Below are 14,116 nucleotides of genomic sequence, written 5' to 3'. Positions count from 1 at the left end.
AGAGAGAGAGAGAGAGACTGACTCTTCGTCGAAAAAAGGGGTGCGTGAGAGAGACAGCGCGGAAAAACTTTGCCGCTGTCGCGCGGGATTTGCAATTCAAGCTCTCGTGCTCTCCGGCGCACGCGGGCGAGCTTCGCATAAATAACGAAGGAGGAGGAAAGCTGCCTCCGCGTCGAGCGATGCTCAGTTTGTCCTTCTTTTCCTGCAGCACGCCGGGAGGTGTATACAGAGTATATAGCGGCTGGATGAAATGAAAGGAGAGAATCGAGGATCGCTTGCTCTTTTTTATTTAGTATTGATTGGATTTCTGGGAGGGGGTGTTTCGCGGTATTCGAGGAATTTTCGCTAGGTATGCAAAATTTTGCATCAAACGGTACGATTAAACTAACAGATAATTACGCTTTTGTTAATTGCAATGACTAGGTTGACGTAGTCCCGAAGAATCACCGTTTCCGACTAGTCTACATTCAAGCTAAAAATAGAGTACAAAGCGAGAAAAAGTGAAAGTGAATCGCAAGCTCCGGGCGCAAGCTCTGCTCGCACAGCCCTGGACCCCATAGTACTATGGCTCAGCATCAGCAGAGGCAAGGGCTGCATATCAGGGCATGCGCTGCCCTTAGAGCGAACGGTGTAAAACGCCTCTGTTCTTGATCGTGCGCTGCTCTCTCTCTCTCTCTCTCTCTCTCTCTCTCTCTCTCTCTCGAGAGAGAGAGAGAGAGAGAGAGAGAGAGAGAGAGGTATACGTAGGTAGGAGACTGCTTGTATATCGTGGCTGCCTCGCTGGCGACTAATGGCACGTAAAGGTGGCGTGGCGCACAACTCGCCTCGATAAATTGCCGAGAGCCGATCGGTTCGATCGCTCTTCGCGTGCCGAGCTTTTTCCTTTGTCTTCGAGCTTTTTGTCTTGTCTGTTGGCGACGATACATCGAGAGCCGCGACGTCGGTAGTTTGTTGTCACTTGTTATGCCGAGTTCCGCTGGTTGAAAGGCTTTGAATCCCGGAAATTTGTCCGTGATCTACTAAAAAAAGTACAAAGTAGTTGATGCGCTGTTGTTTATTCGAAATAATAAATTTCGTGATATGTAATAAAGAATTTAATGTTTTACAAAAGCCGCTAGATTTACAATTTTACACAATAAAGTATTTAATACTAAATTTAAATTGATCAGACTGATAATTCACCATTATCTCGATAATAATAATACGTAAGAATAAAAGTACAACTTATCGGTTAAAGTGTACAACTTGATTAACAATTGACGGAAACAAGCCGGATTAAAATTCAAAGGAGTTTTTATACAACATTGAAAAATAATAACAAAAGATATATTCTAGTCGAGTTTGTGACTATTCTAGAGGTTTGCCATAACAGCACAGTTCGAACTTCCTTTTGAACTTACTAACTTGGCATCTAAAAAGTGTTTCTTACGGCTACTAACAGAATTATTTACAAACTCCTTTTCTCTCGTTCGGAATAATATTACAGTTCTTTTCATGTATCCTTATAAAATTACATACGTGCGCGCCAGAAAGCTTATATATTTCGTACATGATATTCCGGATAATGCTTTCAGGTTATTTGCGAGAATACACGTGAGAATTAATAAACACGATTAAAAATGTCTTGGAAATGTAACACCATTTGGCTGCATGTAGAAGAACCTAGTTACTTGAGACACACTTTGGTAATCCGAGTCCGCCACAGGAGAGCGCGAGGATCACGTAGATTACGATCTGCAATAGTAGCAGTATAAAGTGAGAATCGTATCACAACTGTAAAATTTAAAAACGATGGGAATACTTACGATTAACACTGCACCGAGAATCACGTACATCTTTACATTTTTCCAAAAAAGTGATCGCGCGAGATTGCGACTGGATTTCCTGAAGGTTACAGACTAAAAACAAGACAGAGTATAAAATTGCAATAATCATATAAAACGAAATTTGTTTAGAATAGTCGGGTTGCTTACGTTATTAGATAAGTTTTCCGTCTTGTTCACAAGCAGCTCTAAACGTTCTCCTCGCATCGCCAAGTTGTCGATGTTTTTCACCATAATATCTTTCAGTTCATCTAATTCTCCATGGACTTTTGAAATAGTATCCAAATCCTTTGACTCACTGTAATGTTTCTATAATTTGGAAAAAATCACTCATTTTAGTCTATTTAATTACACAAAATGCAAGATAACTCAAAAACTGTTCCTACCATTTCATTAGCCAAAACTCTTCCGAATTCTGTATTCATAGCATAGGCTAATGCAGTTAATGCACCATCACCATACATAGTTCTGAATCTCCTCTTGATTTCATTGAGGTAAAGAAATGCCCTTGACCTTTGGAAATCCTGTTGGATTAAGCAATGTAAATAATTGAAACAAAATTATTTTTACTTGGAATACTTTGCACAATTATAGTCTTATTGAAAGAAAACATTTCTCTTTTACATTCTATCAATGTGCTACACCACAAAATATATGGGGGCATGCATTATTATGTAAAAGCATATTCATCAAGAGTAGCATAGTTAGTTATATAATAAAAAAATAGCTTGGAGAAGAATTTTAAATGGAAAGACCATGAAGATCAAGCTTGATATAGTGAATATTGATTGTGAAAATACTCTTCAAATAAATGTAATGCATGAAACCTAGACTTTAATAGCATATTGTGTACCAAGGGCGTAAAGTGGGCTTTTTTAGGCCGAGTGTGGATTTTGCAGTACGAGGCCCGAGCCGAAGGCGAGGGCGTTTACGAGCCGCAGACGAGTACTGCAAAATCCACGAGGCCAAAAATCCCACTTAGTCCTTGGCGCACACCATATTTTAAGAGGGACTGATGTGACTATTTTTTGACACGGCAACCGTGCTCTTGTCTTGTTCAAACATTATATAAAATAAATAAATAATGCTAATTTATCAAAATCAACTTTTTTTTTAAATTACAAAAAAAAAATTTGGAGGCAATAAAGACTTTTTAGCGGACAATAAAGGCCATTATTGCCCGCTGTTTGAATATGCGGGCAATAAAGGTTTTTATTGCCCGCTAAAATAACTTTTTTGCCCGCCGGTCAAAAAAGAGTCACTTTAGTCCCTATTAATAGGTACGAAAAACGCGAAAATCGTTCGCATGTTATATAAAAACAGCTTCATGAGTCTATGTTTTTTAAAAGGCTGCAGCTTTATGTCATTCACTTACATCATCTGTAATGCACATGTAAACAATTCTGTCTTCACAGACATAATGGAACAAATAAGGTCCCTGTGAATATGTCATCTTATCATTTTGAGGCGGTATTTTGGCAAGAATCTGCTCTGTTACTTCCTCAAAATTTCCAGCACAGGCAGCATGTTTTGACAGGACCGTTGGTCCTCTTGCAACCACACTGTACAGCAGCGGCATGATTGCTTCTGAAACAGCAAGTTATTTTTATGTAACGGACGATTTATTAATAAATGCACCAATGTGCTTGGAGTGATAAAAATGTTTGCCACAAGAGATTACATAGTCTTATCCTGCGATGCATAAAGAAAGCATTTCATTGCCAGATATTATCTTGCAAAAGTTCATAGCTCTTTAAAAAAGAGATATTCTTCAAAATTATTGCTCATAATTTATGTCTTTGCAGATAAAAAATAGAAAGCAAACTTTTCACTGCTCATAGATCAAATGTCACATTTATTCAACTTTTATCTTCTTGATGAAGTTAAATTAATTAAAATTTAATATAACTAGAACTAGCAAGCTGTATAATAAATATAACTTTGGAACAAAAGAATAATCTTTAACTCTACAGCATGACGTCATCGAACAATTGATAACAATACAAAATTGAAGGTGGTTGAGGTTAGAAAGTTCGAGAACTCGTTTAATGCGTCGGAAGTAGTTGTTATTTGGAAAATTCCTTCATAATGGTAAATTGCATTTAACAATGTTCAACACGCTAGTTCTCGAGCAAGTGTAGGAACGAATAATACGAGTGACTCACCTTGAATGCAACTATAGGAATACCAAGTCACAACAATCAAGTGACGATGCAATTTTCCAATTTAGCCTCGAAAAGGGCAGAATTAAACTGTTTCGATTCGTTAAATCACATCGAAGACACGTCTACGAGATTGAAAAACTGAAAATTTCGGAGCAGTCTCCTGTCAAAACACCCACTTTTTGCGTTACGAAAACAAACTGTCTGCCTCGAGCCAGCCCAGCCTCTAACAGAGCTGCAGCTGCGCATAAAATCATCTGCAGTACAGTTGGACAAACCGACGGTAGGTTGCGCCAGTGTCTGGCTACGGGCGGGAAATTTGAATGAATTACAGATTAAGTGTATGTAAATAAAGAAGATAATGATAATTTAAGTATGATAAATAATCATCATTTTCAATCGATTAATTTTTTATCAAATATTCATTAGCGTTGTTGACACATTTTTTTACATATTGTTACTCATCGATAAACTGAATGGGCTGTTTGATAACGGTAAGCCTTCCCGTTAATTCGAAATCGAGATTGAAAAAATGTTTAACGGTTCTCGGTACACTTATATACTTACGTTCCGTTGGCGACATAAGGCTTTAATTTACTTTTCGACCCATTAGCGGAACGTATTTGCAATTTTTTCGGTCTTGTCGCTTATTCAAGATTACTGTTGTGGTCATGAAAATTGCTCGTTAACCGTCATTTTTAAAAGTATAATTATTCCTTATGAAGGCGCTGCATAAATTTAAACTTTTGTCTCAATTAAAGTTTGCTGTCTGCTTTATAAAAATAAATCGGTGTCAAGTTCAATTGATTTGTAAAATTTTCTTCGTTCACTCTCTTTGTACACTCCGAGAAGTCGAACTTCTGCAAGTCAGCCCAGTACCCGATTAATCCGCGACACAAGAGGTCAAGCATTTTTTCTGGTTCTTCGTTGATCAATCGATCCCCACACTCGGACCAATTTTCGGGTACCCGGTATCTGTCACGCAGATTTTTATAGAATAACATATATCTTTGAAAACTACACATCTGTAGATTAAAAAGTTAGGTGCGTTGAGGTCCTGTCCGTTACCACTTCAAATCAAAAGTAGTAGCTGCGTGCACAGCGTAATATAGTACAATCTTCTAACTCCATCGAAAAGCGCGCGTCTTCCACGCGGTCGACCGACTCGGCGCGCGCGCACGAGATCCCCGCTCGCCATGCCACACGCATCTGTTCCACGCGTGCATGCGCACAACATACAGGCGTATTATTCCAGCCTTCATCGCACGCGTTAACCCGGGCTATACACTCGCACGTGCTTATACGCCGAGCGAACGGTACTCTCCTCGCTCCTCTTCCTTTCCTCTCTCTCTCTGTCTCTCTCTCTCTCTCTCTCTCTCTCTCTCTCTCGAAGAAAAAAAGCGAGGAAGGAAGAGCTCTCTCGGGCTGTTGTTGCCGCAAGAACTAAGTGATTCGCGAGGAGATGGAATAGTTAGTTTTTTTCCTGCTTCCACGGAGGAAGGGCGTGAAGAATCAAAGAGAGGGGGAGAAAACAGCGTCCGCGTGCGCGCGCGGTTGATGCTCCTCGGCGCAGTGCTTCGGCAGCCGGCTTCGGATCCGCTCGTGAATTTATCGAGCCGTCTTGTGCTCCGGAGTTTTTCACTTCTTGAGGTTCTGAGTGTTTCATCGAGAGTTTTGGATTGATTGCGGGTCAGGATTCGTTTTGTCATGGGTGAGTTTTGAGATTATCTCTAGGCTGATAAGGTCGAAGATTATTTATTGTATAAGTAGTAAGTGATGTGGTAGTGTAACGGTGATGACCGTATGGATAAGGAAGGAAAACAAACGTTCTTATTGTCGCTATTGTGGTCATCTAGAGTGAGTTACATTATATTTCGTGCGATTGGCTGATGGATTATCTGGCCTGTACTTGAACTCTAGCGACGCGCTAATTTTTCTTTCTAATGATTTCTAAAAAATATACGGGTTTTTAAATGCGCTAAAAGAAAATGAAGTTTCTTCGATATTTCTTTTCGCTCCATAAACCATGAAAAGCAGCTCGCTATAATTCATGCATCCAGCTACCAATGGATCGATTTCACCCGCTACATGCTGCGCTGCATGCATTATATTGTATGGCGTCTGCGGGGGACACGTGCTTCATTCGAGTGTCTATAGAGCGTGACTAACTTATCACTCGGAATTTCAAGATGAAGAAGCTGCGAGAAAAATAATGATTCAAGTTGAAGCGCAAAAAATATTTTTCGAGGCCTCACTAATTATTACCCAAAATAGTGCAACGTAATGTTTGTGAATAATTGAGCTTATCTGATAAAGTCCGCGTTTACCAAGATATAGTAACTTTTTAATCAGTGAGGAAAAAGCTCATATGTGACGGGTGATGTAAGAGGCCTCGTTATCTGTTTGCCGTCTCGTATAGTGCATAGACGGTAGTGGTTTTTCGAGAATTCTTGAAAAAAAAAAACAATATTATACAAAACACGAGTTATCGTTTGGTTGTCGCTAGAAATAACTTTAACCGAAGGAAAACACCACGATAAAAACGTGACACGAAAAGACTCAGGAGAGGTCGCGTTTTTACGCAGTACGTCAACGTTGACTTAAAAAAGCGTATGACGAGGATTCATATTTAAAAATCCTTGACTTTGATGATCGGAGCCATTAGCAAGTACAATTAGCGTCTTCTTACTTTAACGAAACCAACTTTTTAAACCGCTATTAGAATAGTCAAGCGTAAATTTATTTTTAACTGCATTATCACCTCCGTAGAAACGTACTACCTACTTTGCCTACTCGGCGTGAATGAGTTTCACATTGACATGTTATATGAGATATCCGCAATCTGGCGTTCTCCTTTCAGCAGACTATAATGACCGGTAATCTGCTGCATAACTGTTTCCTTACAAAGTATCGGATCTTGGATCGGAAGTTCTAATAGATTTTCGTACGCATGACTGGTAACGCGAAAGTCGGTGATTATTTCGTGCTGAAAAAGTGTCTTTCACTCATGTAGGCGCTCTTTATGCAGTCGTCGGAAAAATTCCTCGATGCATTTGACCTACATCGGCTGTTCTTTTGAAAAAACGTTTGATAAATAAAAGCGACCGGTTTTCTCATTGTTTTTGAGAATTTTTCATTTCCCACATGACTGAACAGGTTTACTCACTCTCTAGATTTCTGGAGGAGAAAACACAGTCACTCAAACGTTTCGAATTAACTTTACACTTCAATTAACTTGAAAAGTACAATACGTTCTCGAGGCGAATAAAGCTTTTTATGAAATTTGTATTCCGTGTGAGCTTTCACAAAATATTTCACGTTTCAACGTCAACCAATGAAACATCGCAAAAATGCTCTTTACAGACAGAACGAGGCTGGCGTACGTGAGCGCAGCGGTGGTCGGCGCCGGCACCGCCGTTTTCTTCGTCTGGTGGTGGTGGACGAAACGTCATCAGCGTCACCGGCCACCTTCCAAGTGGCGCAAGGTCGGCGAGCTCAGTGATCTCATCTGCTTCCCGGTCAAGTCTCTCGGACCAATAAGGGTCAACTCCATGGAGTGCACTATGCTGGGGCTCAAGTCTGGATGGATGAGGGACAGGACACTGATGGTCATCGATCTGGACGGGCAGTTCGTTACCGGTCGTCAGATGCCCAGGATGGTTCAGGTGGGATGGATTTATTATTTATGCGCAAAGTGGCTTGATTTTACGCTGGTTTTTAGTAGCATAATTCAGTGCTTTTTATGCTCGAAGCAGAATACCTTCTACTTTTATTCCTGTGAAACATAAAACCAGGTACGGTCTTTCGCTCCGAGAAGTATACAATGCGAGTTAATGTCCGTTAAATTTGTACGATGTTTCGATAGTGGGGCAATGTTCCTCTGGACTAGAAAACAAAAATGCTCTCGGTGTGTACAGTGTGAGAGGGAGTCGTCGAAACAACGTCTACGTTTCCTCAGATCTTATCTGCTTGATAATTAAAAGTCGACCTACAATTAGAATGTAATGAGCGCTTTGTATACCCTCACGCCGAAATACCGTGTTGCCAAAGCTTTCATCGTGAGTTAACAGTTTGCGACACACTTTCGTATCTCTTGCGTACAAGTGTTTTTTATTCAATCTATAAGGAGAAATTTACTTGAATAAAATATTCAAAACTAATCACGACGCCGTGAGCAATAGCGAATATTCATCAAACGCAAAGTTTTCGCAAGAGAAAAGCGGACGTTCATATTCCTAGTCAAACATGGAACAAGTACATACTTGGTACAGATGCAGAAACAATGTAGAGATACATCCGGCAGCTTATAGAATCTCAGATCTTGTCGGCTGGGCAATTAGAGCGATTAGAATTACAAACGAACTCGAAAACGGCCGGCCTAAAAGAGATCCGGCCGGCTGATCGATGTGCCTTCTAATCGCAGTCGTCCGGTCATTCTTTTCCGCAGGTGTACACCATCGCAGGCGCGTCTTTACGGGTTGTTAAATCGAACCGCGCGAGTCTGGAAGCATTAGCGGTACACGCGGCCGCTGCGATTATGCTTTCGTTTCTCTAATGCCTCTTCTTCTCTGTTTTTATCTTTCGCCGCGATGATGCCTTCTAAGGCTAAGAACATATGGCAGAGCTGTTAGGGGGAACTAGGAAGTGAGGATGACAGCGAGAGATGCATGTGCGCTGTCGACTTGATTGCGTTATGCTCGACCGTACAAGGGCTTACCGTTTTCAAAAATGAATCTAATAACGCACCGCTTTGCAGGTATCGCCGAGCGTCGCAGGCTCGGTGCTGACTCTGAAAGCCCCGGGCATGATGTCCGTATCCGTGGACCTGGCGCGTCTGCGGGGCCGCTTCCGAGCGGCAGTTTGGGGCCAGGCGGTACCAGCTTGCGACTGCGGAGAAGAGGTCGCCCGTTGGCTCTCCCGTTTCCTTCTCCAGGAGGACACGGGACTGAGACTGGTGTACTATCCACTGGATAAGCCCTCGCGAGAGGTGCGCAGTAAAAACCAAGTGTTTCCGCTCACGGACAGCAAGGATACGGTGAGTTTTGAAAGTCTAGCTGAAAGGATGTGGTGTCAATTATGGGCGGTGATTAATCTACGCCGTGGAGAATAAAAATCCAATTAACTCCTTAATTTATCTCAATTTCATGGAGAGAGAAAAAGTCGTAGGATAATGCATATACGCGCGGTATTCTTATTATCCTCCACAAGAGCGACGCGAGTTTGCTAAAACAGCTCTCGGAGGCATGTTTCTAATGTACACAGCAGAAGATTTTTAATTTTCATTTTTCCCACTGCTACGCTGATCACCCGACAATGGGGGAATTAAGGCAGTAAAAGTGTGCTCGTGTGTGGCAGCTGAGACGGCTACAGAAGCGTGAGAGTTATGAGGCGAGATAACGTTTTTTCTCACAAGCCACGAGGCATCGCTCTATCGAATGAGTTGTATAATGGCATATGTATACAGAGACTTCCTCGCTTAGCCCGATCGTGTGGCTTGGTGAAAGTTCTTTAATTTGAGTGTTTTAATTGCTTCTGGGAGGCAAGAGCATATCTTTAAAATTAAACTCAATTACAGGGCGCATATCCAGATGCCACGAGCTACACGCTGGAGAACGAAGCGTCGATCGCCGATCTGAATACTCGGATAGAGGAGCCGGTGACACCACTGCACTTCAGGCCGAACTTCGTCGTCAAGGGCGCCGAGCCTCTCGAGGAGGATACCTGGGATTGGATCAAGATCGGCAACGTCGTCTTCCGCAACGTGAAGCCCTGTACACGTTGCATTTTCACGACCGTCGACCCCGAGACCGGCAAGAAGAATCCCAAGATCGAGCCTCTGAAGACGCTCAGGAAGTGAGTGATAAAACGCAGGAAATTTTATATGAGAACTACACTGCTCCGTTGTTTACTGTCAAATCTTGATATGGCGAGAGAATATGAGGATGGTGAAGTTGAATTGAAAATTATTTTCATTCTTCCAGGTACCGCGAAATTACCGATCCGGAAATTCGACCGCATACTCTGGGCAGTCCCGTGATGGGGATCCATTTGGGTCTTCGTGGTCCTAATGGGATCGTGCGTCTGGGAGATCCAGTCTACGTTGGGGTACCAGAGGAGCCTGAGCCACCTTTGGTCTCGCCGCCATAGCATCACCGATGGGGCTCTTGCTACGACGAGGACGATCTTTTCGTCTCGTAACGGGACGGAATCGCTTCCGCGTAGCAGCAGCAGCAGCTGTTTTTGTCGCGCGAGTTACTTTTGCTATAGGTGGTTTTAACGGTGAAGCGCAGTCGGAAGATGAGGAATCGTCGTAGAGTTTAATGCGAGGCTATAGTAATCTTTTTAAAGTCGAGGTTGAATGAGCGGAGCTGATTTATTTATACTCTTTTGTTATTTTCGTATTATAGGTCGTTTTTGAATTTCTACTCGATTGTTATAGTGTGCTTATATATAGAACACTATATATATATATATATATATAATAAAATAATTTTTGGCGAGATTCGATAAATGGAATTGAAAAGTGTTGCTCTTACTATAATCAAATAATTGACCAAACACAGAAATGAAAAATATAACGATGTGTTATACGTATTTGTTGATAATATATCCATAAGACTATGAATAATATAACAACGAATTTAATAATTGTAACAATGATAGACAAATTCTACGATTCGTAAATAATACTCAAATTTACCCGTAATCACTGTCTAGAGTAAGTTTGAAACTATACTTTTGCAGTATAATAAAATATTATCGAACTTTTTATGTGATATAAATATGTGAATTGATTTCTTTTAAATAAGTATTGAATATATCTTTTTGATTCTTTACGATATTAATGAATTTTGATAAAAACGTATAAAGTCAATACTTTTGTACAAAAATATAAGTATTGCAATTGATAAAGCATAATCCAAATTATAGGAATACAGTTATGATAAAATTATACAAGGATATTTAGATTCTCTCTGCATGTAGCAATATTCTAAATAAAAACTAGTATTAAAATTCTTATTATAATAAAATTTATTTACACTACAAAATAACAAAGTCGATGTACATGAAGAAACATTTCATACAAGATTATCCTTTGTCATGCGATTCCATCCAAACCAACACAATTAATGCAAAATCCCATCCGTCGATTCGCAGGACACAAGGACATAAAGTAAAATAACTACAATGATTTATCGCGAACTTTACAATAAAAAATAAATCGCGGATTAAGCAAACTTAAACATTCTTTTCTGGGCAAGGTCTGAGCACGTATTATACAGACAATCGATCCTTTAATCCCTTTTAATTCCTAATTGTGGTTTTCAAGTATTTGTTTATAGTCGGCAGCTGTAGACATAAATGAAAAATCCTGTTCAACAACAAAACGCGCTTTCCTTATCCTGATAAAGACATTTCAACAGCGTTTTAGGAATGTAAAGTGTCGGAGAGGTTTTTATGTATAAAATACAATGTTCGGCCGTGTATAGCATATCGAGCGAGAAAAAACTTTAACAATGATTATTGTACAAGTTTTTTTATTAAAAATTAATAAGATTTATATTACATAAAACAAAACTGCGTAACTCCATAAAATATTACAATTTCGAAACGACTTTCTCCGTAGATATTCATTTGAAATGCATTGATTCTCTAACGATGTACAGGTCTGTGACAAAAAAAAAAAATTCGTCTTCGACGCGTCTCGTTTAACAAACAATCAACGCCTGGCACTGTGTTTGCATCCGAAAGCGGGACTATATACAAGTTCTCTCGCGCTTCATTTGCGCGCACGATTCAATATATAATTATGTAAAGTAGAAGAAGGCAGTTATTAGATATTCACGACGTTGCATACGGAAACGTGGTTCTTTTTCACGATACTTATGTCGAATCGCTTGAAACTTTAAGAGCTAAAACCAAGTTAAGAAATGAGGCGAAGCAATAGAGTAGAAGAAGAAATTAAAGGTAAAAGAAAGTAGAATACAAATTCTCAAACGATTCGACCGATTTCTATGTAAGAGTATGCAACGAACTACAAGGAGGAAAAAGCTGAAGAAGTATAGGCATAGATGGTTCTGTGGAAATCATTTTGCGGAAATCGGAAAAATAGAATGTCAATCACGCGTTTCGTCGTAATTTAAAAACAATTAAAAAAAATTATCTTTTGAAAACAGGCTAACATATATAAATAAAAACCAAACACAGTCAGGAAAAACCGAGTACAAAAATAGAAAAAAAATCGTGCTCCAGTTTTCCCGACAATTTCTCAAAAGCTCGTATAACAAAACAATCTCCACTGCACGCGATGAGGCAGAAAAAAAGAAGCATAGTAACGGTAGAAGAGTAAAAGACAATTGGACGGAGTCGATAAAAAATAAGTCATAGGGCATTAATAATATAATTTACGAAAAGGAAAAAAAAGGTTCTCGAGGATCCATCGTCCTCGGCTAACTCTCTCTCTCTCTCTCTCTCTCTCTCTCTCTTTCTCTCTCTCACACACATTCTTTCTCTCACAACAAAACATTCTCCACGACTGGATCTCGCGGGCACAAGGAGCAACGTCGCGCCGCCACCTCGTGAATCCGGGGAGACGTAGTGGCAGAATTAATAATCGATAATTAGAAATGATCCTCGCGCGCGCGACGTTGCTGTCGTCGTTCCCGTGGTCCACTCTCCTCGTGACTCTCTGAGGAAGACGAGACTCCCGCGCTTTTTTCAGCATGAAAAACTCGAGTCTAGCTGCTCCCGTGTCGTGTGCTCGGAAACACTCTTCTCTCCTCGCTAATTTGCTTTTTCTCTCGTGGATCTTCCAGTTTTTCGCCTAGCTTGCGTGGACTTGATCTGGGCGCTGACTACGATTGTCGGGGACATCGTCGCTCGACTCTAGATGATGGAGGTGATCAATCGCGCCTTAAAGTTGACGATGCGCTCGCTCGTGGCTGCCAGGCGCTGGAAATAGCAATTTTTTTGTTAATAATAATAGTGAAATTTATATAACAACAGAACGTATGCATTGACGGGTTTTCCCGACCGACGGTAGATTTCCCCTCGAATAATATGTTTCTCCACGCGGAAGGAAGAGCGACTTCTGGACGGCTTTCCGGTGGCGAAAAAAAGTCGACGGTATAAGTAGCCGCTCGAACGTGGCGTGGAGAAGAAATTACGCGTGCGATTATGCATCGTTGCGTTGTGCAGCGCGAAGAGGCCATTTTGGAGAACGGCGCGCCTTCGAGAAATTTTTAATGCGACGATTAGACTTAATTACGCCGAGCAGCAACCAATATAAATTTAGGAAGTAGTTTGTAAATTTTTTTTAGAGATTTTCGCTGATGATCTAGTTGCGCAGAAGAGGTTGTTAAGTGCGTGGCTTCTGGATAGTTAAAATTTTCGTTTACTAAAAGGCTCGTTTAAATATTTACGAACGGCGGTCGCGTGGCCAAATGATTCGATTTTACTTTTTAATTGCATAAAGCGTGAACAGGAGCATTGTGAAAAAAATGAGCGTTTGGGTGTACTAATAAACTGACAAAACGCCATAACATATTCCGATCACGCGCATCATCGTTGAGCCACATTCCAAGAAAAAACATGATATGCCATTGCTCAAAACGTATTAAGTATGTTGGTCACAGCCGTAAGCGAAAACACGTTAGCCCAAAAATTAAATTACGAGAAAACAATGATATAGGATCCTTTAACGAAGGATTAAAACAATTTCATTTACAGCGTGCCGCAATCCTGAACCACAAAAGTTGCCACATAACCGACCAGTTCTTACATTTAATCGTCTCCTACTGTGAACTCGTTTAAAAAAAAACCATCGATAGCAATTAAACCCCTGCACTTGCAGCCGTATACCCAGTAGTCAAAATCCAGCAGCAGCACAAAAGGATGCGGATAATTCGAGCCTCTGAAAAATCTCTCTTGTCTACACCCCAAAATTAATTTTTACTACGCTCTAAAACAAAGCAGCGCTAAGTGAATCGTAACGACCATTATACCCTGCGCGCATTTGCATCAAATTGAATAACAACGATCCGAAGCAAAACCTGAAGTTCGTAAATTTTCCCGCAATTATACCAGCGCGCCCAAAAGCAGCCCAGCTAATCCTCGCATAGATCCCGCGAA

At 40.6% G+C, this 14,116-nt stretch overlaps 3 protein-coding genes across 7 annotated transcripts in view; 1 reads left to right on the top strand and 2 right to left on the bottom strand.

Moving 5' to 3' along the window:
• Positions 1-1,039: 1,039 nt before the first annotated feature.
• Positions 1,040-5,416, bottom strand: LOC100121408 (vesicle-associated membrane protein 7). The gene is made up of 7 exons (XM_008205817.4): positions 4,553-5,416; positions 3,989-4,289; positions 3,199-3,410; positions 2,210-2,347; positions 1,974-2,132; positions 1,806-1,898; positions 1,040-1,734 (listed from the first exon to the last, which is right to left on the bottom strand). Exons 3-7 carry the CDS (start codon positions 3,400-3,402, stop codon positions 1,663-1,665), a joined length of 666 nt encoding a protein of 221 aa, XP_008204039.3. The 5' UTR covers positions 3,403-3,410; positions 3,989-4,289; positions 4,553-5,416; the 3' UTR covers positions 1,040-1,662.
• LOC100121392 (mitochondrial amidoxime reducing component 2) lies at positions 5,197-11,709 on the top strand. The gene is made up of 5 exons (XM_001604958.6): positions 5,197-5,696; positions 7,349-7,650; positions 8,742-9,020; positions 9,561-9,838; positions 9,967-11,709. Exons 1-5 carry the CDS (start codon positions 5,693-5,695, stop codon positions 10,130-10,132), a joined length of 1,029 nt encoding a protein of 342 aa, XP_001605008.2. The 5' UTR covers positions 5,197-5,692; the 3' UTR covers positions 10,133-11,709.
• Positions 10,403-14,116, bottom strand: part of LOC100678555 (translation initiation factor IF-2) — a 33,446-nt gene continuing 29,732 nt past the window's right edge. For 3 of the 5 annotated variants that reach the window (XM_032597912.1, XM_032597911.1, XM_031926153.2), the window contains one exon: positions 11,507-12,937. In XM_032597912.1, coding sequence (XP_032453803.1) covers positions 12,872-12,937 — 66 coding nt within the window. In that variant the 3' untranslated portion in view covers positions 11,507-12,871. Of the gene's footprint in view, positions 12,938-14,116 lie in introns of all 5 variants that reach the window. The other 2 variants (XM_032597910.1, XM_032597913.1) reach the window with 1 other exon arrangement.

Source organism: Nasonia vitripennis, chromosome 3 (assembly GCF_009193385.2).
Source record: "Nasonia vitripennis strain AsymCx chromosome 3, Nvit_psr_1.1, whole genome shotgun sequence".
NCBI lineage: Eukaryota > Metazoa > Arthropoda > Insecta > Hymenoptera > Pteromalidae > Nasonia > Nasonia vitripennis.
Note: the sequence above shows the minus strand (reverse complement) of the source record. Positions and strands in the feature narration are given on the sequence as shown.

Bases quoted from the DNA above. Each gene is read 5' to 3' on its own strand.
- LOC100121408 (XM_008205817.4), bottom strand. From the start codon at position 3,402: ATGCCGCTGCTGTACAGTGTGGTTGCAAGAGGACCAACGGTCCTGTCA. The intron at 1,899-1,973 runs GTAAGCAACCCG...TCTTGTTTTTAG, and splicing joins CGGAAAACTTATCTAATAAC to TCTGTAACCTTCAGGAAATC. The intron at 1,735-1,805 runs GTAAGTATTCCC...CTACTATTGCAG, and splicing joins TTCTCGGTGCAGTGTTAATC to ATCGTAATCTACGTGATCCT.
- LOC100121392 (XM_001604958.6), top strand. The intron at 9,021-9,560 runs GTGAGTTTTGAA...ACTCAATTACAG, and splicing joins TCACGGACAGCAAGGATACG to GGCGCATATCCAGATGCCAC. The intron at 9,839-9,966 runs GTGAGTGATAAA...TCATTCTTCCAG, and splicing joins CCTCTGAAGACGCTCAGGAA to GTACCGCGAAATTACCGATC.